We start from the raw sequence: 23,279 nt of genomic DNA on the forward strand, positions 1-23,279 counted from the left end.
CCTAACCTCTAACCCGGTTACCGTCGATGCCTCACCTGGATGCTTACAAGCATACGCTACCCCTTTCGTGCTCATACATCCAGCCGTTTCCATGCTCCTCGTCGTACCTTCTCTAACACACCCAGGTACACTCATTCCACTCCCAGCCTTGGTCACACACCTGACCACCGAACACTTTGGCACACATTCGTTGGTCGCACACCTCACCAACACACCTCTTTGCGCCCCTTCCTCGGTCACCTCCTCTGTGACAATCACAGGTGTGCCCTCACTCGCACACCCAACCACGTGCCTCACTACCAATTCCAGCGTGCATTCCCACTCACGCTCTACCATTCCAGGTGTGCATCCTTCCATTCCAGGTATACATCCTCGCTCACCTGTCACAACCAACTCACGCTCCTTGTCACTCTCACTATTCTCACCACCACTCTTGACAACGCACTCACCCTTACTCCCGACAGCGCACTCTTTCCTCATGCACCTGTCCGTTACACACCTTTCTCGTGCACACTCTTGCGCACACTCTCCCGTTACACCCTCTGTAACACTCACCACAGGCGTGCATTCTCCTTCACTCTTGACAGCGCACTCTTTCCCCATGCACCTGTCCATTACACACCTTTCTCGCGCACACTCTCCCGTTACATCCTCTGTAACACTCACCACAGGCGTGCATTCTCCCTTTACACCCTCCGTAACACTCCTCACTACGCGCTTCCATGTGCTCCCTCGCACACGCGCTACGACCGACTCACTCTCGACAGCATCCTCACTCCTTGGCACGCACTTTTTCCTCACACACCCCAGAGTCGGACTTTCTCGCACACCTCTTTTTTCGCACACCAGACCTGTCGCACACTTCACCAACGGCCTCTCACGAACACCCGGGTCCATCTCGACCCCCAAGCTTCTTAAATCACCTGGCGCATCATACGCACGACCATATTGGTCACCACTTACACCGGGTCCTCTTCCTCTTCGCTTCTCCTCCATCACCTGCGAATCCCTCATCCGGTTAATGAGCACATCATCACGATCCAAACACAGACTTTGGACCAATTCTTTTACCTCCTCTTTTATCTCTTTCTTATCCACTCTCCGTCGCTTCTTAATTTCGCTCACCCCTTCTTCCACTTCTTCTAATTTCTGCTTCACCTCTCTTATGTCCCGGTACGTCTCCTCAAGCTCGTCCTCTAAGGCTACCTTGACCGTTTCCATGTGCGTCCTCACCTGCCGGTCCTTCGTCTCCATTACCTCTGTCACCTCGTCCAACCTCGTTGTCAGTCCCTCACGTACCATCTGACATTCCCTCTTCGTCGCTATCAAGTCGTCTTTTAGTTCTTTCTGTGTCGCTTTTAACCCTCCTAGTACCGCAGTGTTCCTTTGTACCTGCTCCACTAACTCAGTCTGTCCCACCGTCAGCTGTTCCACCTCCTGCGTCAGGTCCTCTATGCCCCCTTGTAACTTTACAGTCCCCTTTCTCACCTCCTTCTCCATGCGCTCCTCACAGTGCCTCACCTCCTCGCGCACTCCTCCGACCTCCTCACTCACACCTCTTCTGATCTCTTCTCCCATCACTTGCATCTCCTGGCCAGATGCCACCCTCATCTGCTCCATTTCCTCCCTGTGAGCATCCAGTTTGGTTTCTACCCCCATTCTGACCCCCTCTATCTGCTGCCCCATTTGTTTAACTTCCCTTTCCGCTTGGTCCCTCATGTCCCTCAATTTGCCTTCCATACTGTTTTCCAACCCCTCTAACCCCTTTTGCATCCCTTCCATTTGATTCTCTTGAGCGGCCATTCTGTTTTCTACCCCCGTTTCCCCTCCTGTATTTCCCCTAATCTATTGTCTAATCCCTCAAATTTGTTTCCTAATCCCTCTATTCTACTCCCTAACCCTCCGATCTGGGCCCCCATGTCCTCCCTCAATTTCTCGCTATTGGACCCCATCCTTTGTTCTAACCGCTGGCTATTGGCCCCCATTTGGCCCTCCAATCGCTCACCCTGAGCATCCATCCGGTTCCCCATTTGTCCCATACTGCTTTTCAAACCTCTAATTTGGTCTCCCAATTGCTCACTATTCTTTTCCATAAGGGCCGTCATTTGCATCATAAAAAGGTTCAAATCCACCGGTGGCGCTACTACGGTCGTGGGCGCAGTCGCCGTGGCCATGTGCGAGGCGCCATTTTGCGCGCCCGTAACCTCGTGCGCGACGACGCTATTTTGCGAGCCTGCCACCCTCACTGCTTCGCTCTCCTCTTGTCCCTCAATTTGTTCCTGGATCGAACCTGCCTCACTCTCCTCTACCGGAACCCAGCCGTCTTGATCTGCCATAGCGCGACTTTCAAAATTCGGGTTTTTATTTTTGTAAAACACAATCAAATTTCGCCGTTATAATTTCGAGCGCGTGAAACGCGCTTCGGGTCCAATCTCACTTCCCGACACCAATTGTTACTCTAATAGTACAATTGGTGTTCCAAAATTTGGGCCTAACAAATTTAGTCCCAGGTCCGAATCCAACTCCTGACAACCAATTGTTACTGACACGACTTAGATGTTGCTTGACCGAGCGGAATGGCCGCCGTGTTCGCACAAGTTACCCGATTACACTCGAACGTTGGCCGAATCGCGCTATGCTAAATCAATGAAGGAAAGGACACAACGGCTGGGATTAAGGCAACGACACAAGGGGTACAGTTCTCAAGACCTCCGGAGGAGGATATAATATTGGTTATGCAGAACGGTTAGATTACACGGCAAGAGGGAAAGCACAGCAAGATGGGCACTTAGACACAGTCTTATCTTATACCCGACAGACCACAGACAAACGGGACAAGACTGACTCACACAGGGATTGATGGCAGGGAAGGGCAGGCAGTCGATAGCTCAAGGTGCAGCTTGGCTCAGGGGCAGAATCAACCCGGTCCGGTCTAGAGATGCGGGGAGGTATCGTCGCGCTGGAGGTGGCGTCCTTTTCTCTCCAAGCTGAGGCGCATCTGACGTCACCTCCGTCTTCCTGCGCATGTCCAGCGGGGAGTGACACGCCCTCGGCTCGTTAGCTCCGCCCCAGATGGAATCGGTCCGCCGCCTCCATTGGGTGCGGGGGGGTTACCGGGCTCCGCCCTTGACGAGGAGCTGACAGCGAGCCCCTGCGTGGTAACCCCGTCGGAGCACATGTTCAATGGCGGCTAACCAAGCCGGAGTGAGGATGCGCACTCCCCGCGCCGCCGCCGCGCCGCCGCCGCTGTTGTTGTTGTTGGTGTTGTTGTTCCATGAGGAAGAGATGCGGGGAGGTATTGGGAGGTCCTAAACTTACTAATGGTGCCATACAATCACATTCTGGTGCAACGAAGAGTCAGAATTAATGGAAACGAGTCCTTAACTGACATAGACTAAGAATAACTAGCAAGATGTCCTATAGTTGTCTACGTGAGATGCGGTGAACCTGGGCACGACATTTAATGGGGGAAAAAGGGGAAGGTCGGGTCTACAGAGTGTTGTTTACAGAAAATGGGACTAGGGAATGGGGGATTGGGGATAGTTGGGAAGTATTGGGGAAATAGGGGAATATTTACAAGCGGATATGGATGGAGGCCAAATCCCATATCCGCAACAATATATATATATATATATATATATATATATATATATATACTGAAACGCAAAAGAAACGCGCGATCTCGAGATCTTGATCCGATCTCGCGAGATCTTGGAGATGGTGGTCAGGGGTTTTCGACGGTCCACACGGTCTCCACGTTTTTCAAAGTTAAGTCTGTTCACAATTGTATTTTGTCGAAACTGTATTTATCGTTCGGTGTGTGAACTTATAGTGTCCCCCTTGGAAGTTTCTCGGTGTTTATCTTTCATAAATTAATCGTTTGTTTGCCGCGTCGCGAGCAAGGCCTTGCAGCCTCAGGCTTCCCCCATCGAAGGTTGTTCCTTCCTTTGCTGTTTTGCTAGCTTTTTTGATTTCCCCTTCTCCACCAAGCTTCACCAAACATCTACTATTTGTCTAACGTTGTAACCCCCACACCCCCCCCCCCCCAAAAAAACAAACAAAAAAACAAACAAAAAAAACTTTTATTTCCCTTTCTCCTCATGTGCTTTTGCCTCTGCCCACGTGCGCTGTCTCGCCCCGCCCCCATTTTCCCCTTGCCTTCCACCTTTTGCCCTGTTCAAGTGACTCGTGGTCGTCGCTCTAGGCTTCCTCTCCCCATTGGTATTTTTGTGAATATAAGATTGTTCTTCACAGTTCTGTTGAAATATGTTTCAACTATCCTCTTCAGTGTTTTATTCAGTGGTTTATTACAACACACTGTTTTTCTTCTTATTTAAAAGGCTCCTTTCAATTTCCTCTTCAACTCATTCCATTTCAAAAAAATATTCAATCTCTTATGATTCCAAATCACTCCATGCTCTAAATTCTCATTCATTCCATCCCTCCTCCATCGTTCTTAAACGAATCGCGAACTTGAAAATCACAACAAACCCAATTTGTTATATATGTTCATCTTTCATTAATCATCCACTTTCTAAACTACCCACTTGCCCCTCCCCTTCAAATCTCCCCCCCAACCATCCCTCCAAAATTCTCCCTCCTCCCACCTCCTTCTCAAAGCTGCCTCCTCCGCACTTCCTCTCCCTCCTATGTCATACCTCCACCTCCCCCAACCTTCTACTTTCCTCTGCCCCCCCCCCCCCCCCTCAAACAAACTCTCACTGTGCCTCATTCCATCACCATCAAACCTTTCATCCTCCTCATCCTTCCCTTTCTTATAACTCTTCTGTAATCTCTGACACACTATCAACTGCTCTTCCTACATCCCCCTCTCACCCTTCATCTGACCCTACCCCTCCCCTCCCCTGTCCTGCACCCGATGCTCCCCCTCTCTCCTCACTAACGGTATGGACCTCAAACATCCGGGGCCTTCGCTCAAACCTGATTGATCTCTCCATTCAGGTTGCTTCTGAAAATCCAGACTTGATCTGCTTAACAGAAACTTTCCTCCTTCAAGATGTCTCTGATTCCTTAACATCTCTTCCTGGTTACTCCCTCCTCTGGTACGATAGACCTGATCCTCGTCCTGGTGGTGGGGTGGCTATCTTTATCAAAAACTCTCTTCCTCACTCTCCCTGCACTGCCCTCTCTCCACCCCACCCACAGGAGTACCTCTGGCTACGGCTTCCTCTCCGCTCCCACCTTTTGTTCATATGTGTTCTGTACCGTCCTCCAAACAGTGATGACTCCATTTACATTTCTCTGTCGGACAACATGGACCAACTTCTATCAACTCATCCAAACTCTCTCTTCCTCATATGTGGCGACTTCAACTGTCATCATGCCAGCTGGCTAGGTGTGGGTTCATCTCTCACCAGCCATGGCACCTCAGCAAAGGACTTCTGCGACTCATTGGGACTGACACAATCTGTCAATTTCCCGACCCGGATCTCAGTCAATGGAGTATCTTCTCTTCTGGACTTGGTTATGACTAACTTCCCTGCAAATGTCTGCTGCTCTTCTTCTGCTCCAATCGGTTCTTCTGATCATGTGCTTGTTAAAGTGGACATCTCACTGGCCATTCTCAGAGAGCTTTCTCAGCGCCGACGAGTCTGGCATTTCACTCAGGCCGTCTGGCACGGTCTGCAAGCAGCCATCAATCAACTGGACTGGTCTCCCATCTCTAATGCCTCTGACATCAATTCTCCCTGGGAATTCTTCCAAAGCAAACTGCTCTCTCTCATGCACAGATTTATCCCATCTCGTCTTCAGTTGTCTTACCCTTCCTCCCGTCCATGGTACACTGAATCTTGTGGTGAGGCAGTTGCCCTGAAACAACTTGCCTTTGCCTCTTGGAAGGCAAATCCAACTGAAGGCAATCTCAGTTCCTTCCACCAAGCTCGAAACAAGTGTGTTTCTACCCTCAGGAGTGCCAGGAAGCACTATCCCTCCACACTCAAGATTGAACTCTCAAACCTGTCTCCTTCCTCCAAATCCTGGTGGCGTCTGGTCAAATCCGTTTCTGGTGTTTGTTCCCCCTCCATCCCCTCCCTTACCTCAAATGGCTACACAGTTGACACCGCACGTGACAAAGCCGAATGCCTCAACTCTGTGTTGGCCTCAAAATCTTGTGTCCCAAACCCATCTCTCTCTGTTCCCACCTTTCCCAGTCGAACCCAACTGCTCCTGGACTCTGTGTCCTTCTCTCCTGACAAGGTGGAGAAGTTTTTATCAAACCTCGACTCTGATTCTGCAACTGGACCAGATGGCATCAGCCCTCGGGTCCTAAAATCCTGCTCTGCCGCTCTATCTCACCCTCTCTCTGTTCTTTTCACCCTCTCTTTTGCTCAAGGTCATCTGCCAGCATCTTGGAAATCAGCAAACATTACCGCTTTACACAAAAAAGGTGCAAAAACAGATCCTTGCAACTACAGACCAATCAGCCTGCTCCCAATTATCAGCAAAGTCATGGAATCCATCATTGCTTCAGATATCAAATCCTTCCTCTTCTCCAATGGCTTGATCTCTGATCATCAATTTGGATTCAGACCAGGTCATTCTACTCTGCACATGTTGCTTCTGCTGTCTCAACAATGGATGGAGGTCCTCAATGCCAAACAGGAAATCAGAGCTGTCTCACTTGACATATCACGTGCCTTCGATACGGTCTGGCACCCAGCTCTGCTCACCAAACTCACCTCCTATGGTATTCAGGGAAATCTCCACTCATGGCTTGCGGATTTCCTCTCTGGTCGTAGGCAACGTGTGGCCCTGAATGGATTTCTCTCATCTTCCCTTCCTGTTCTGGCTGGAGTTCCCCAAGGCAGTGTTCTGGGCCCTGTGCTATTTCTGGTCTTCATCAATGACCTCTCCGACTCTCTGGAAAATCCTCTCTATCTCTTTTCTGATGACTCCACTATCTGCCGCTCCATTCCTCATCCCTCAGATCGGCAGTCTGCAGCCTCCTCACTCTCTGCAGACCTGGACAAAATCACAGACTGGTCAAACAAGTGAAACATGTCTTTCAATCCTGACAAATCTCACACTCTTACAATGTCTCTCCGAAAGGACCGACTGGACAACCCTCCCATCTACTTTCTCAACAATCCTCTCCAAGAAGTTCTGTCGCTCAAGCTTTTGGGTCTCACTATCTGCCATGATCTTTCTTGGGAAAACCACATTTCCAAGCTGGCCTCCAAAGCCAGTCGCCGACTGGGCATCCTCCATCGTGCGAAGTCCTTCCTTGGCACACCTGAGCTCCTCACCACATACAAGGCTTTCATCCGCAGCTCAATGGAATACTGTTCCCCCCTCTGGGCTGGTGCTCCTGCCTCACACCTTGCTCGGCTTCACGCTGTTGAGGCCAAAGCTTTCAGAATCATTGGAATCTCCTGCGATGTAGTCAACTCCGAGGGCCTTTCACTCACTCACCGCAGGCAGGTTGGTGGTCTTTCTCTTCTACCGACTCCTCTCCGGCCTTGCTCCCCCAGCTCTGTCTGTGCTCTGTCCCCCCAATATTCCTTCAGGTCGCACAAGATCTGCCTGCAACCCTCTTATGGTTAAACTGCCAAAATCAAGACTCTCTGCTCACCTTCACTCCTTCATTCCTCTTTTCTCCTGCCTCTGGAACAAACTCCCTCACTCTCTTCAATCCCACTCCTCCCTCCAGGTCTTCAAAACACCTGTTCATCACCATCTCTTATCTTCCCCCATCCTAAAACTTAATCTTTTCTACCCCCGTTATACACCCAAAATCCACCTTTTTCAAATTCCGTTTTCTTTCCTGTAAGTCCATGCAGTGTCCATCTTGTTACCTCCACCACCAAAGGTGGATGGAGGTTATGTTTTCACCCCTGTCTGTCTGTCTGTGAACAAGATATCTGAAAAAGTTGTGGACGGATTCGGACGAAATTTGGCAGAGAGGTAGCGTGTGTGACAAGGACGAAATTATTAGATTTTGGTGATGATCCGGATTCGGATCCAGCTGGTAGAGTTTTTTTTTTAAAGTGATTCTTCACCATTGAGTGATAGGGTCAAAAATGATACACAGCAGGATATCTCAAAAAGTTATGGATGGATTTGGACAAAACTTGGTGGACAGGTTGGGTGTGTGACAAGGACTCATCGGTTCCATTTCGGTGAAGATCTGGATCTTGTTTTGTTCTATTGTTGTGCTACCCTCTATCTCCTCCTCTTGTCTTCCGCTCCCTTTATTATGTTTCATGTGTGTTTATGTTTTTGTGTTTTATATGTTGGCTCTTACACGAGCCTCGACTTTGTATACAAAAAATAAAACCTCTTTCCATGAATGGCTTCCATACATTCCATGGTGGTTCGATCTGAACACCCTAAACTTGGTGACGCTGGTAATCTGCCTCTTGCCTTCACATGGTGTAACTTAGGCACAAGTTCGAGCAGAGTTGGAGACCTTCATAAGTGAATTGCAGTTGAGGATAGGTTTGCACCTTTGTTCTTCTGTACTTGAATTGTGGTCTTCGGATCCTGCAATAAAGCAGACATTTTGCGGGGCATTGCAATGTGAAGAATATTTGTCCGTCGGATGGGACATTGCCAGCTGTAGTGTCTTTTCTCACTTATGGACATGATACACGTGTCATTATATCATTTACAAGAGTAAGCTTTTGGCCCAGTAGCACGGTTGGCTGACAGAGTGGCCTAGAGGTACACACGCTCGCCTCCGAGCGGTCTACCTCGGGTTGGAATCCCGACCCTGCTATTGACCGACATGGCGTTTCGCAGGTAGGGAGATTCATGAACGTGTGTGCCGTCCATCAAATGGGCGTTATATTAAACACGAGCATCCTGTCCGCTGGCATTCCCATGGTGTCCCACGGTGTCCTTCGCGAAGAGTGGGCGCTCTGACGCCGACACATGAACAAATTCCAAATTCTGGTCCTAACCAGCAGGGGGCACTGCATCGATGGCACAGCCACGCACCCTAAGCCGATGATGGTACCCCGCAGCCTTGTGTTGCATAGCAACGTAAAAGAGTGTCACGGCTATAGCCAATCAATGTTCACTGCATATTAAGGTAACGGAATATAGATGTCACTTCAGTTGTGTTGTAAATTCGTGTCGTGAAGTTATTATCACCTGTGTATTATGTAGTGAAGTTATTATCACCTGTGTATTGTGTAGTGAAGTTATTATCAACTGTGTATTGTGTAGTGAAGTTATTTTCACCTGTGTATTGTGTAGTGAAGTTATTTTCACCTGTGTATTGTGTAGTGAAGTTATTATCAACTGTGTATTGTGTAGTGAAGTTATTATCAACTGTGTATTGTGTAGTGAAGTTATTAACACCTGTATATTGTGTAGTGAAGTTATTATTACCTGTGTATTGTGTAGTGAAGTTATTGTCACCTGTGTAGTACGTGTTGCATAGTGAAGTTATTATCACAAGTGTATTGTGTCGTGAAGGTATTATCAACTGTGTATTGTGTGGTGAAGTTATCATCACCTGTGTATTGTGTAGTGAAGTTATTATTACCTGTGTATTGTGTAGTGAGGTTATTGTCACCTGTATAGTGCATGTTGTGTAGTGAAGTTATTATCACCTGTGTATTGTGCAGTGAAGTTATTATCAACTGTGTATTGTGTGGTGAAGTCATTATCACCTGTGTATTGTGTAGTGAAGTTATTATCACCTGTGTATTGTGTAGTGAAGTTATTGTCACCTGTGTAGTGTGTGTTGTGTAGTGAAGTTATTGTCACCTGTGTATTGTGTGTTGTGTAGTGAAGTTATTGTCACCTGTGTATTGTGTGTTGTGTAGGGAGGTTATTGTCACCTGTGTATTGTGTGTTGTGTTGGAAGGTTATTGTCACCTGTGTATTGTGTGTTGTGTCGTGAAGTTATTGTCACCTGTGTAGTGCGTGCTGTGTAGTGAAGTTATTGTCACCTGTGTAGTGAAGTTATTGTCATCTGTGTAGTGCGTGCTGTGTAGTGAAGTTATTGGCACCTGTGTAGTGAAGTTATTGTCACCTGTGTAGTGCGTGCTGTGTAGTGAAGTTATTGTCACCTGTGTAGTGCGTGTTGTGTAGTGAAGTTATTGTCACCTGTGTAGTGAAGTTATTGTCACCTGTGTAGTGCGTGCTGTGTAGTGAAGTTATTGTCACCTGTGTAGTGCGTGCTGTGTAGTGAAGTTATTGTCACCTGTGTAGTGCGTGCTGTGTAGTGACGTTATTGTCACCTGTGTAGTGAAGTTATTGTCATCTGTGTAGTGCGTGCTGTGTAGTGAAGTTATTGGCACCTGTGTAGTGAAGTTACTGTCACCTGTGTAGTGCGTGCTGTGTAGTGAAGTTATTGTCACCTGTTTATTGTGTGCACATTCCTCCACAGCCTGTGCGTGTGCCCAAATGAGCTTCCAGGCTGTGCAGACATGCCTTACTCGATTCGACGCAAGCACATGGAGATCGTGTCTCGTCGCCGTCTGCCAACGGACATCTTCATCCTGCAGTCTCGTGCCCGCTACCAGGGTGGATATAACTCATTTCGAATCCGGGCAGGAAATGCAGGGGGAGAGTTTGTGCTGCGCGTGAGTTCCTTGGAAAAGGGGTGGGGGGGGGGGGGGGTGGTCATTCTTCGAGGGCAGCATTTATGTGATGTCATTACACCTTTTGTATTACCCATTTTTCCTCCAAAAAGAAAACATAGTTGAGTTAATTTCATAGAAAAGAAATGATCATATTCAAACAAATGCTTGTTGCAGCTTAAAGTTGTGCTTTTCCTGGTAGACAATCCGCTAATTTAAAACTGCCCTTCTAATACAGTATACTACAGGCCTGGTGAGATTTGTGCCATTTGAATTCATTATTTTTATATTACATCATCTATATAACATGTTAACATATTATATAACTTTATCATTGTGTTTTGGCTATTTGTTCCCATCCTCACTGTCAGTATGTTGACATGCCACCTTCTGTGCTTTCGCTCTTCCCAGAGCCTCGACTTTTTTGTATACAAAGTCAAGACTTGTGGACGAGTGGACATATCAGGAGACCACAGAACAAAAGGAACAGCATAAAGAGGGGGGAAACACCAACAGTCTTTAATACACCCCAAATCCACATCTTTCAATCTCCGACTTCGTTCCTGAAATTCCTTGTTGTGTCAATTTGTTTTATACCATCTACCCCTTTCACTCCGGTCTTTTATACCGTGTAAAAAATACCACATACGGAATAAATCCTCGCCACAAAATCAATACAATAAATAAAACAATAAATATACAATAAATAAATAAATACAATAAATAAATTATATCTAAATCCTCACCACATACAAGGCTTTCATCCGCAGCTCAATGGAATACTGTTCCCCCCTCTGGGCTGGTACTCCTGCCTCACACCTGGCTCGGCTTCACGCTGTTGAAACCAAAGCTTTCAGAATCATTGAAATCTCCCGCGATGAAGCTGATTCTGAGGGCCTATCTCTCTCTCTCTCTCACCGCAGGCAGGTTGGTGGTCTTTGTGTCTTCCACCGACTCCTCAAATATACCATGTGCTATGTACCAAAATACCAAGTGCTATGTACCAAAATACCATGTGCTATGTACCAAAATACCATGTGCTATGTACCAAAATACCAAGTGTTATGTACCAAAATGCCATGTGCTATGTACCAAAATACCAAGTGTTATGTACCAAAATGCCATGTGCTATGTACCAAAATACCATGTGCTATGTACCAAAATACCATGTGCTATGTACCAAAATACCAAGTGCTATGGACCAAAATACCATGTGCTATGTACCAAAATACCAAGTGTTATGTACCAAAATGCCATGTGCTATGTACCAAAATACCATGTGCTATGTACCAAAATACCAAGTGTTATGTACCAAAATGCCATGTGTTATGGTGCCAAAATACCATGTGTTATGGTGTCTAAATACCATGTTATGGTGCAAAATACCATGTGTTATGGTGCCTAAATACCATGTTATGGTGCAAAATACCATGTGTTATGGTGCCTAAACACCATGTTATGGTGCAAAATACCATGTGTTATGTACCGAAATACCATGTGTTATGGTGCCAGAATACCATGTGTTATGGTGCCAATTACCATGTGTTATGGTGCAAAATACCATGTACAATGCACCAAAATACCAAGTGTTATGTACCAAAATACCATGTGTTATGGTGCCAAAATACCATGTGTTGTGGTGCCAACATAACATGTGTTATGTACCAAAATACCATGTGTTATGGTGCGAAATACCATGTGTTATGGTGCCAACATAATATGTGTTATGTACCAAAATACCATGTGTTATGGTGCCAAAATACCATGTGCTATGTACCAAAATACCAAGTGTTATGTACCAAAATACCATGTGTTATGGTGCAAAATACCATGTGTTATGTTCCAAATAACATAACACATGGTCTGATGTCGCGGAAATTTCACCCACGTTACGCCCGCCATGAACGGATATGTTCCCACTTTATTTGCAGAATCAAAGTGCATAAAGCAGATGCACATGAACAGCATTTTGAGAATTTTCCAGAAAGGCCAATGAAGGAAAACAACAAAGTTCATACGACAAATAAAATCGCCAATTTTAATTTATCCAAGCGTGGACAGCACCAACTGTGGCAGACATTTGGCTATGTAATGTACCCTCAATTGAATTACATTGGGTTGTTTGACTTTGCCTTCCCAGTGGTGAGCATTGCACACCGCTCCTTTCCCATGCCATCTCCAGGCGCTGCATAACGTCATTGCCGGGCACCGAAGGAGGCTCGGCAATGAAGCGCGCTGAATGGGAGTACTCAGTTTTCACTCCTGTTGTTTTCTTGTTGTACACCGCACCTTTCCTTTGCCATCTCCAGGCGCTGCATAACGTCATTGCCGGGCACGGAAGGGGGCTCGGCAGTGACGCACGCTGAAAGGGAGTACTCAGTTTTCACTCTGGTTGTTGTACACTGCTTCTTTCCTATGCCATCTCCAGGCGCTGCATATTCGTCATTGACGGGCACCGAAGGGGGCTCTGCAGTGACGCTCGCTGAAAGGGAGCACTCAGTTTTCACTCTGGTTGTTGTACACCGCTCCTTTCCTATGCCATCTCCAGGCACTGCATATTCGTCATTGACGGGCACCGAAGGGGGCTCGGCAGTGACGTACGCTGAAAGGGAGCACACAGTTTTCACTCTGGTTGTTGTACACCGCTCCTTTCCTATGCCATCTCCAGGCGCTGCATATCGTCATTGACGGGCACCGAAGGGGGCTCGGCAGTGACGCACGCTGAAAGGGAGCACACAGTTTTCACTCTGGTTGTTGTACACCGCTCCTTTCCTATGCCATCTCCAGGCGCTGCATAACGTCGTTGCCGGGCACCAAAGGGGGCTCGGCAATGACGCACGCTGAAAGGGAGTACTCAGTTTTCACTCTGGTTTCTTGCTTTCTTGTTTGTTTTCTTTCTTGTTTGTCCGGCGATATCTCAGCCATCCTTTGAGCTAGGAAGCAGAAATTTCGGCACAACAGTGAGCAAGTCCTTTGTCAAAAACAGTATTTTTTGTTTTTTGATTAATCAATTAATTGATGAGTTATTTAATTTTTAGCGATGAATTAAGTACTTATATATTTCCTTTCTCTTCTGGCCATTATCTCAGGCACCTTTGAGTTAGGAAGCTGATATTTGGACATGCCAATGACCAAGTGATTTGGCTGCAAAGGCTATTTTTGATTTATTGATGAATCAATTAAATAATTAACCCATTAATTATTTAATTATTCGATTAATGACCTTCTTTTTTTTAAGTTACAGATTCTGATGAAATGGTGGTGGTTTATGTGTTCTATTAGCCAATTGATTAACTATTTAATTTTTTTATGATTATTATTTATTTATTTTCATTATTAATCATTTACTTATTTTCTTTCTCACCTGGGCAATATCTCAGCCACCTTTTGAGCTAGGAAGCTAATATTTGGACATGACAGTGACCAGGTGATGTGGCCATAAAGGATATTTTTTATTTGTTGATTAATCATTTCATTTATTAATAATTTATTGATTAATCAATTAATTATTTAATTTTTTAATAATGACTTATTTAATTAAATTTCTAAAAGATACATCTTCAGATGAAGCACAAGTGGTTTAGTTATGCTATTAGCCAATTGATTAAGAAAATATTTTATGATAATCTTTTATTGATTTTAATTATACAATTAATCAATCAATTATTGTATACCTCTCCCTCCCAATGCACTCTCTATGAGCTGCACTGCGGTATTGCCGGGTGCCGGAGGCGCCCTGGCAATGCCGCGCTGTGGGATATTTAATTATTTGGCATGGGGGCGGTGTACTTTGAATGTATCTTTACTTGTTTTCTTGTTTTCTTGTTTTCTTGTTTGTCCGGGCGATATCTCAGCCATCCTTTGAGCTAGGAAGCTGTACTTGTTTGAATGTATCTGTACTTGTTTTCTTTCTTGTTTGTTTTCTTGTTTTCTTTCTTGTTACTTGCAAAATCGAAGATTTTTCAAGTATATTGTTCGGTTGCAGTTGTGGTTCTGTCTATTTGTCTGTTTGTCTGTCTTTTTGTTTGTTTTCACCGGCCTACAGGTCACAATTCTATACCAATCATCACGAAACTTCACCAAGTTGTATAGGTCGTCCCAATTGAGAAGTCTCTTGATTTTGAGGTCAAAGGTCAAAGGTCATCTGGAGGTCAAATTTCTAAAATCGCCATTTTAAATCCCATTGACTTGAAAATTGAATAGCATTTGTGTATTGCCTCACTGAATTGGGAAACCAACTATTTTTTTAGGTCAAAAGATCAAAGGTCAACTCAAGGTCAAATTTTCAAAAGAAATTTTCATCTGAAAATCCGTCAATTTTCGTCCAATTTACTTTAAAATTGAACAGCATTTGTATAGTGCCTCACTGAATTGGGAAACCAACTATTTTGAGGTCAAAAGGTCAAAGGTGCCCAGCGTTGCTCAAGCAAAAACGAAACATTAACATATTTGAAATGAGGGCAAATATAATGAAAAAGCAAATACATCCAAATCAGAATCCATCACAAATGTCAAATCATCATTTTACCTTTTCGTTGACTATATGCTGGTGAATGTACCGTTGATCACGTTTCAGTTAAGTATGATTGCATTCAGGAAGAAGAAGAAGCCTTACCACCAACTTTGACCGCTTCCGGAATTGTTTTATTATTTGTGTTTAAATGTCTGGTGATTGTTTTGTATTTATCTTTGCGAATGTGCACTTGTATATAACTGTCATTATTCAAAAAGGCTTAGGCACGATAGAGCGATTTTTTTTTAAATCGAAAAAAACGGACATATTATTCAGTTTTTAATTCTTTTTTTTTTTTTTGGCCTAAAACACTCCCAATCCATCACTGATGAACATCTGAAAGTTTGACGTAGATCCGTTCAGCCGTAATTGAGAAAAATGGCGACACACAGACAGACAGACAGTCACTCAAACGGCTCTTTTCCATAGTAGATATACAAGAAACATCTGTGGATGAAAGCTGGCGGGTTCGTACCATTTCCTGTTAATACAAGTGAGCAACGGCAGTGGATATAACACACACACACACACACACACACACACATACACACACACACACTCACACACACACACACACGAATGGAGCCTCTCCCAATAGATGCAAACATCTAGTATAATTACCTTCGCCTAAGGAGAGGTGTATTGCATTTGAGTCCGTTTGTCTGTTTGTTTGTCCGCACAGAATAAATATGATTTTCTCTGCAACCGTTGGTCTGATTGACGGGAAATTTTCACCATAAGTGCAACTACACGCGTATAATTTTTAACGATAATTATGACGTCATAGGTCACGTGGTATGGGCGCCATCTTGGAAAAACCGAAAAGCTTTGCACCTCTATGTCCGAAAGCACTGCATAGAAAAAATTGAGACATGGCTCATTGTAAAGAACCCTCCATGGGGAATAAAATATGTTAATGAGGATGTCATAGGTGCCTCCATTATGACATCATAATTCAACAAGTACAAAACTTCATCCGATCAAGATGAAATCTCTTGAGCATCTTCTAGGGATAATTGGTGGAGAAAATAATAATAATGACTGCATCGGTCACGTGGTTTGGCCGCCATATTTGTTACCACAAAAGCCTTAAAAGCCACTGAAAACACCTCCTGGCGACGGTCTGCAATCTCTGATTGCTCTTTCTAGTTACTCCCGCCAGGGAGTAATGCATTCGATTGTGTCCGTCCGTGTGTGTGTTTGTGAACAAGATATCTGGAAAAGTTCTGAACGGATTTGGATGAAAGTTGGTGGGATGATTGCCCTTGGGATAAGGAAGAATTGTTTAGTTTTTGGTGAAGCTCGGGATATTATTACGGATCCAGGAATCTTTTGAAGGATTTTTTACCATTGGAAGATCGGGCTCATTTTTTTTTTAACATTATATTCTATATATTCTATATTTAACATTGTGATATGAAAATAGTTTTCATATTTGTTGTAAATGTAGTTTAAACTCGTGGTTATGCGTTAGAGCGGTGTATTGTTTTAGCAGCGTCGTCTTCAATGTTCTTCTTTTTTTTTCTAATAGAGACATATTCTGTCATTTTAATACCACCAAAGTGTGTATTAGGTTTCCCCATTTCATAAAATGTATCGATTGATACATATAATGCTTTAAAAGTTTTCTTTTGTTTTTTTTTTAAATACCTCAGATACATCAACATTTACCTCAGCGAATGTCAATCGCGGTGTCAGTATTTGATGAACTTATAAAGACTTAGGTGAGTTATAAGTGTGACCAGCATGTGCACGGGATTCTTCCCAGAAGAATGAGTGGTCGCATTAGCTTGTACGACTTAAAATGAGCGAGTTTTGTTTTCACGTTTGGGCCAGTTTTAATACATGTTGTATCCCGAAGGAATGAAACGAACGTTTTCCTGGCTTACAATTTTATCTGAAGTCACACATGCCTCAAAATACACTCACTTATATAGAATTGAATGCTGAATCCGAAAATGTAAGTGAAATTGCCTTGTTGTTTTTTTAACATTATCTTCTATATATCCTATATATTATATATATATATATATATATATATATATATATATATATATATATATATATATATGTCTGTGCAGTGTCTGTCTTGTGTTGTCTTGTATTGTGTCGTCACTGAACTACTCCCTCAAACTTTTGTGAAATCGTACTATTCCAACTTGAACCATGGCGGGACTATGCGCTCTACTGAGTGGCGTTCTAGTTTCTCTTGTCAATGTGGAAACAAACAAGTATGTTGGCTAATTTTGAGACTTTTGTGAGCCATTGTAGGTAATGACCCTTATCTGGCATGCATGATATGCATTCCATGCCCTGATCACCGCTGTTGCTAGGGGTTTCTGGGCATGCGCACCTTTCATTCTGGGATGGATTGCATCATTTTGAAAGTTGCGTATTAACAATTTTTACGGCATAGCCCATAGGGCAAAGCCATCTCGAACAGTGTTTGTCCATCCGTATGTATGTATGCCCCCTCAATGTATACCAATCAGGGCTGAGGATCTGGTCACATGACAGGGTGATGTGATTACGTCTGATGTCATTATGGCGGTACGGCAGCTGACTCTCCACACTCTGGCATTTTGATTCCAATTTCGTTCAGGCCGAACATATCGTCAAACCTGTCATATGTTACAATCACCATTCTCTACCTTAACGTTTTTCATTCAGTGTGAAACACAAACAAACCGATTGTTAAAATGATCATCAAATATCGAAAGCATCGGCGTTACGGCTCTTGCAACAATATGGTACGTATCGGCCTTAAGCTTCATGCCTTCATGCCTCACCTTTAGGCTGCTTTGGACAAATTAGCCCAGGTTTCTTCATACATAGTGTATCGTTTCAGTAGTATCGTTTTCGTAATAATAATACAGTAAATATCACCATAAGACTTTTTTTTTTTTAATCAATTTGGTTTTATTGGAATAAAAGAAAAAAGAAAAAATGTACATGACTGTATTCCAAGGACTAATAATGTCAAGTTTACAATATAAATAATTTCACATAGTAACAAATACATTATACAGACAGAAAAATAAATCAATTATCTATTTGCATTGGTGAATCAATAACAACAGAAGAAATTCATTTAAAAGGTTGAAATGCTTCGGTCATGAATGTCAATATTTATACATTCAAAATATTGTTATGTTGGTGGGGTAGAGTGATATATAGAGTCAAGTAGATCTGTATAGGTAGTGTGCTCCGATTATCGTGATAGGGATTCTTGATGTAATAAGTTCTGTTAGACCGTGTGTTCGGATTAAGCTTGTATATTTGTCCCGATTACAAGGAATGGAGCATGTTAACTAGTGTAGGGATTATGTTAATTCCTCTGTTCGTGAGACCTTGTGATTTATCCAATATCCCTTAGGGCACTGCACATATACATTAGTCAGGCCCATTAGTACACTAATTAATAAATGACAGCAAAAACTAACCGGAAACCCAGATCAAACACTACCACTAATTACCTTGCCTGGTTGAACACACATTGCACAGGCAGGCTGGGAGCCACGCCCAGAAAGACTCGCTATTGGGTGGGAGTTGACCAATTGGAAGAGCATGGCCAATGAAATAACAAGGCAAGAAGCGGCTGACTGATTGGTGAAGAGAACGGCGCGTAGGGGCATCACGCTGATTGGCGGGGCATGCCGATGACGTCAAAGGGCGAACTGCGTGTGATAGGTGGAGAGCGAAACACAGTGGTGGTGGCCTGCGGGCATTGGTGGAGAGGGGCAGATGACGTCACGAGGGAACGTTAAAAGTGGAGTAGATCGACATTTTGAGCTCTCCTCTCTCTTGCCCTGGACCTTCTGTTTGCTCTGGTGCCTGCCCACGAGTGTGCGCCAACGATTCTCCCCCCTATCTTCACGTTCTGGACCTTGGTGTGGGCAACGGTGTGCCAAGACCTTGCTGGGAATTGTGAGTAGGCCGAGTTTGGCAGGCAGAAACGACATGTGGCTGGCCGCTGGAGAGCAGCAAGGCCTCGTGAACGGGGGCGTGCGAGGCCTGTTTTCGCGCCAACGGCCGGGCGGTTACCGCCAACGCACCGGGCGAGTTTGGAGCCGACACTGTTCCTGAAGAGACCCCGAGCTGGTAGAGCTAAGTGCAATAAATCACACACCATTCCTTTCCGTGTTATTTTATTCCTGTGTCTGTGTTTAATTCTGGTGTGACGGATCCCAATTTAGGAGTTTAGTTTGTCATGTTTTCTTTGTCCTGGCATTCCATTGTAAATAAATCCTTTCATTATTTTTCCCTTTACATTCTAAATCCGTTTCTCATGAGTTAATTTGCAGGATCGGAGCTGCCGTGTGCGGGACCGACAGGAAAGCTTCAGCCTCTTCTTCTTCTTTCTTCCTCCCGCGCTTATATAGTGAAATCTGCTATTGAACTGAACGCATCCATTAATGCTCGATTGCTATCCGTGATTTTCTGGTCTTCACCGAGGGGAATCCCGGGACAATATCTAAATATTTGTATTAAATAACCTACACTGACTTAAAAATGGTTTAATATATAACATAACAAAAATTTAATATTCAATCAATTAATCAAAGTATTTCAAATTATGCGTCTTATTTCAATTACTAGTGAGATACCCGTGCTACGCACGGGTGGGAGGCCAGAAGCAAACAGGCAATGCAGATACGGCGAATGCAAAACCATGAAACCAATAAATTCCACATTCCTGTAGCACCCTCAGTCGCACGTCAGACATGGACAGCAAGTTTGTGAAGGACCTCCATGAAAAACGTACCCGTTCACAAACAATCAGGTACGTTCACGTATAGAAACTTCGATCGTGGGTCCGTGGTGAATCTGCATATGGCGATCCGCGAAGTTCACGTTTAGAAAGTAGAAACCATCACGGCATGCCGTCATTTGCTTGAACTCGATAACTCTTTTCTTTTCATTCCAAACAGCATAACTCCAATCACAAATTAAATAGCATTAGTATTAAAAAAATTAACTTTTAACAACATTGTTAATGTTTCCTTCATCGTAAAAACTACCAAGTCAACAGTTAAAAGGATTTTGAGCCGATAGGTGTTACGGCCTTGGCAAGATCGATGGAGACAGCGATCTGTTAGCGTATACACCGCCCAAATAGCTATGTGGAATTCTCTCATGTAGAGATTAAACTCACGTCGTTTGAACTTTGGCCGAGGTCATTATTTACTTTTAATGATGTTTATATATAGGAATCAAAAAGAAAATAATTGGTTTTGGGTCATCCTTTCCGCATATCTCGTGGGATTGTGAGTTGGAGAGACGACCGTGATGGCGGGGAGGGGGTTGGCATCTTTCAAGCAGGGAATCAACCCATGTCCTTATAAAAGGTCTTTGTCCGAGGTCACCGAGTCCGATCGGTGCAGCCATGCAGCAATCGGTGCAGCCGTTTGTGCGGCACCCGGGAAAATAACATTATGCGGGAATCCAAACCTGAAAATGCTGGAGGCCAAAGCTGAAATTGGAAAAACAATATACCCTCTTTTACTCCACGAGATCCCAGGATTACCCACCCAAAATATCGTTGCGATCGGTTCAGCCGTTTTTGCGGTACCTTCGAACGGACGGACAGATAAGCGGTGTATAGCGGTGTATAGATCATGAATCAATGATAAGCAGTGTATAGTTCATCAATCAATGATAAGTGGTGTATAGTTCATGAATCAATGATAAGCGGTGTACGGTACGGAACAACTGCGGAAGTAAGGAATTAGCCTCGGTTTTTTGATCGTAATATTTTCGAAATAATAACGTAACGTTAATACTATAATAAATCTAATCGTAACACCAAGCAGGAAGGGTCATTCCTCGTTGGGGTATATAGATTACAGTCGATCTATTGTCTGGTCTCAAGAACATTGGGTGTGTTCATTTACCAAGGTTCTTGTGGAGAGATCGCCATTTGGTTGAAGCATTCGAGCAAGAACTCCATTCAAAACCGTTAAGGAATGGCTGGCTTGGCAAGCGCTAGCTAACTGCTTGGTAAATGAGCACTCCCCAGTCTTCCTCCCTTTCAGTTTCGTGTTAAACAGCAGGAAAAGTGGGTTTCATTGGTGGTTTTGAAAACAAAGCCTTAATTGCTGGGTTTCAAAAGGCCGCTACGAAAAACGCCACTTTAGCTGCAGGGTCATGTTATTTACCCAAGCCCTTGTGGGGTATATAGATTACAGTAGATCTTCCCTCAGTTCTGTGAGTAAAACTTACCTCAGGGATGTCGGGATTCCTCCAAATTTCTTTGTTCAATGTTATAAACAGCATTAGCGACTGTTGAAAAAGCTAATCATACGTGTTTGTGATTTATAATATTTTACAAGCCCGGCTACGCCACTATTCGACTTCCGGTCTTGTTTTATTATGAACACATAGGTTTGTTTGCGTAAATGTGTGCGGCTTCCATGTGCAGAAATGAACGCAATCACATGTGCTGGAACTCTGTGCAGCTAATCCTGGAAGTTGTTGAACTTTGCCATAAGTGATAACCTGGGCAGTATTTTGTTTATGATATGAATACAAACAACAACAAATAATACTCAAATACCTCAGTAGATGCTGTTTGATTTGTAGCATAAAGTGAGACTGAACCGAATTGTTGAGGAAAATGTCGCTCTTCTTTACATTCGTGTCTCTGCGTCCCGTCCCGCTCACCCAAACCGCAGCAAGTGAATGACTACACAGCAATGCTATCGCTCATTCGGACACTGCATGGGCCACAGGAACTGGTGCTCGACCTCGAGGTGATTTCTGTGCACCGAGCATTCCACTTCCACAGCTCCTCTCTACTGCGTCTGCACGTCTTTGTCTCAGAGGGTGTGCGCTGAAACGAGGAGCAACCACTGCAAATGGGGGTGTGCGAGGGGGGCACAAAGCCTTAATCACAATGGCTCTTCCTTCTCTTTTTTTACTCACACTTTTGTTTACCCTAAAATTCAGCATTATCTCAAACTGATCCTCAAAGCACTTATGCTTATTAACCAATTTGTCGATGATTTGTGTGTACAATTCAGTAAACCACTTGATTGCAAATCTTCAGGACAGGGGATGTCTGACTATACTGTCTTAAATGTCAAATTGATGTCCAGTTGATCAAACAACAACAATCCACCATAGGGGAAGAGACTATCATTTTTGACACTTGAAGTGAATTCATTCGCTCACCATTTAATGGTCTCTCTGTTGAAGACGTACTTTTGTACCGTACCTGTAAAGGTAGAGCTGTTATTTGGTTTAAGTGTTCAAAAGCCTGCCGTCTGATGAGCAATTTTCTGCAAAACACTGAATATCACAATCAATAATTTACTTTTACAACACTATAACTTATATGTGGAAAAGCAAAGTAGCTAATCATACTTAAAAAACACTTTACTCATGATTCTGCTGCTAACTACGCCGCCATGATTGCTATGACTAGGAGAGTGAAGTGAAGGGCGACGCAAAAGAGGCGAAATACGTCGACCTTATATGTATCCATTATGGTATATCCTCTGATTCCTCCCCCAATTGTCTACTATCTCCATCCCATATCATTTCCCTTAATCTCAATCCTACTTCCAAACCCTTCTACCTCTCCCTCCCCTACATTCCCCCATTCCCTTTCTTAATTTTGTTTTTCACCACAACCACACCTTTAAATGCAATAGGTAGATAACCTGAACACAAGCACAGCAGTGGATGATAAAACGATATTGCCTTGAAAAAACAAAACTGAAACTTGCGTGAACATGTTACATATGTTACATGACAATTGGCAGCTACACCAACAGCTCTCATTTGCCAGTGCAGCTACCTAATTGTCATCCTGGACACATGGTGTTCTGATGTATAAAAGCGATGGTGAACTTTCAACGTAAACTCCCAAGAAAATCAGGACGAGACTCGATATCCAGCGGAAGTCGTCCAAAAGGCCCTTATTACACTGTGCTACTACAAAATACCAACCATCCCATGTTGTTTTGTGTTATTATCATACAGCCAATAAAATAAACTCTCGGACTCCACACTCATTGCCTCCCACTCTTTACCAAGTATTATGCACACATTTATTTATTTTTGTATACATAGTCGAGGCTCGTCATGAGTACACTGAACGTCATGAGTACACTGAATGCAATGAGTACACTGAACGTCATATGTACAGTGAACGTCATGAGTACACTGAACGTCATGAGTACACTGAAAGTCGTGAGTACACTGAACGT

At 44.0% G+C, this 23,279-nt stretch overlaps 1 protein-coding gene across 2 annotated transcripts in view; it reads left to right on the forward strand.

The window, feature by feature from the left end:
* Window positions 1–23,078, forward strand: part of LOC137436346 (fibulin-5) — a 158,577-nt gene extending 135,499 nt beyond the window's left edge. For both annotated transcript variants that reach the window (XM_068130036.2, XM_068130038.2), the window contains 2 exons: window positions 10,361–10,556; window positions 21,741–23,078. In XM_068130036.2, coding sequence (XP_067986137.2) covers window positions 10,361–10,556; window positions 21,741–21,902 — 358 coding nt within the window. In that variant the 3' untranslated portion in view covers window positions 21,903–23,078. The remainder of the gene's footprint in view (window positions 1–10,360; window positions 10,557–21,740) is intronic.
* Window positions 23,079–23,279: the final 201 nt, after the last annotated feature.

The sequence above is a fragment of the Myxine glutinosa genome, chromosome 11 (genome assembly GCF_964187855.1).
Source record: "Myxine glutinosa chromosome 11, kmMyxGlut1.1, whole genome shotgun sequence".
Classification (NCBI taxonomy): Eukaryota; Metazoa; Chordata; class Myxini; order Myxiniformes; family Myxinidae; genus Myxine; species Myxine glutinosa.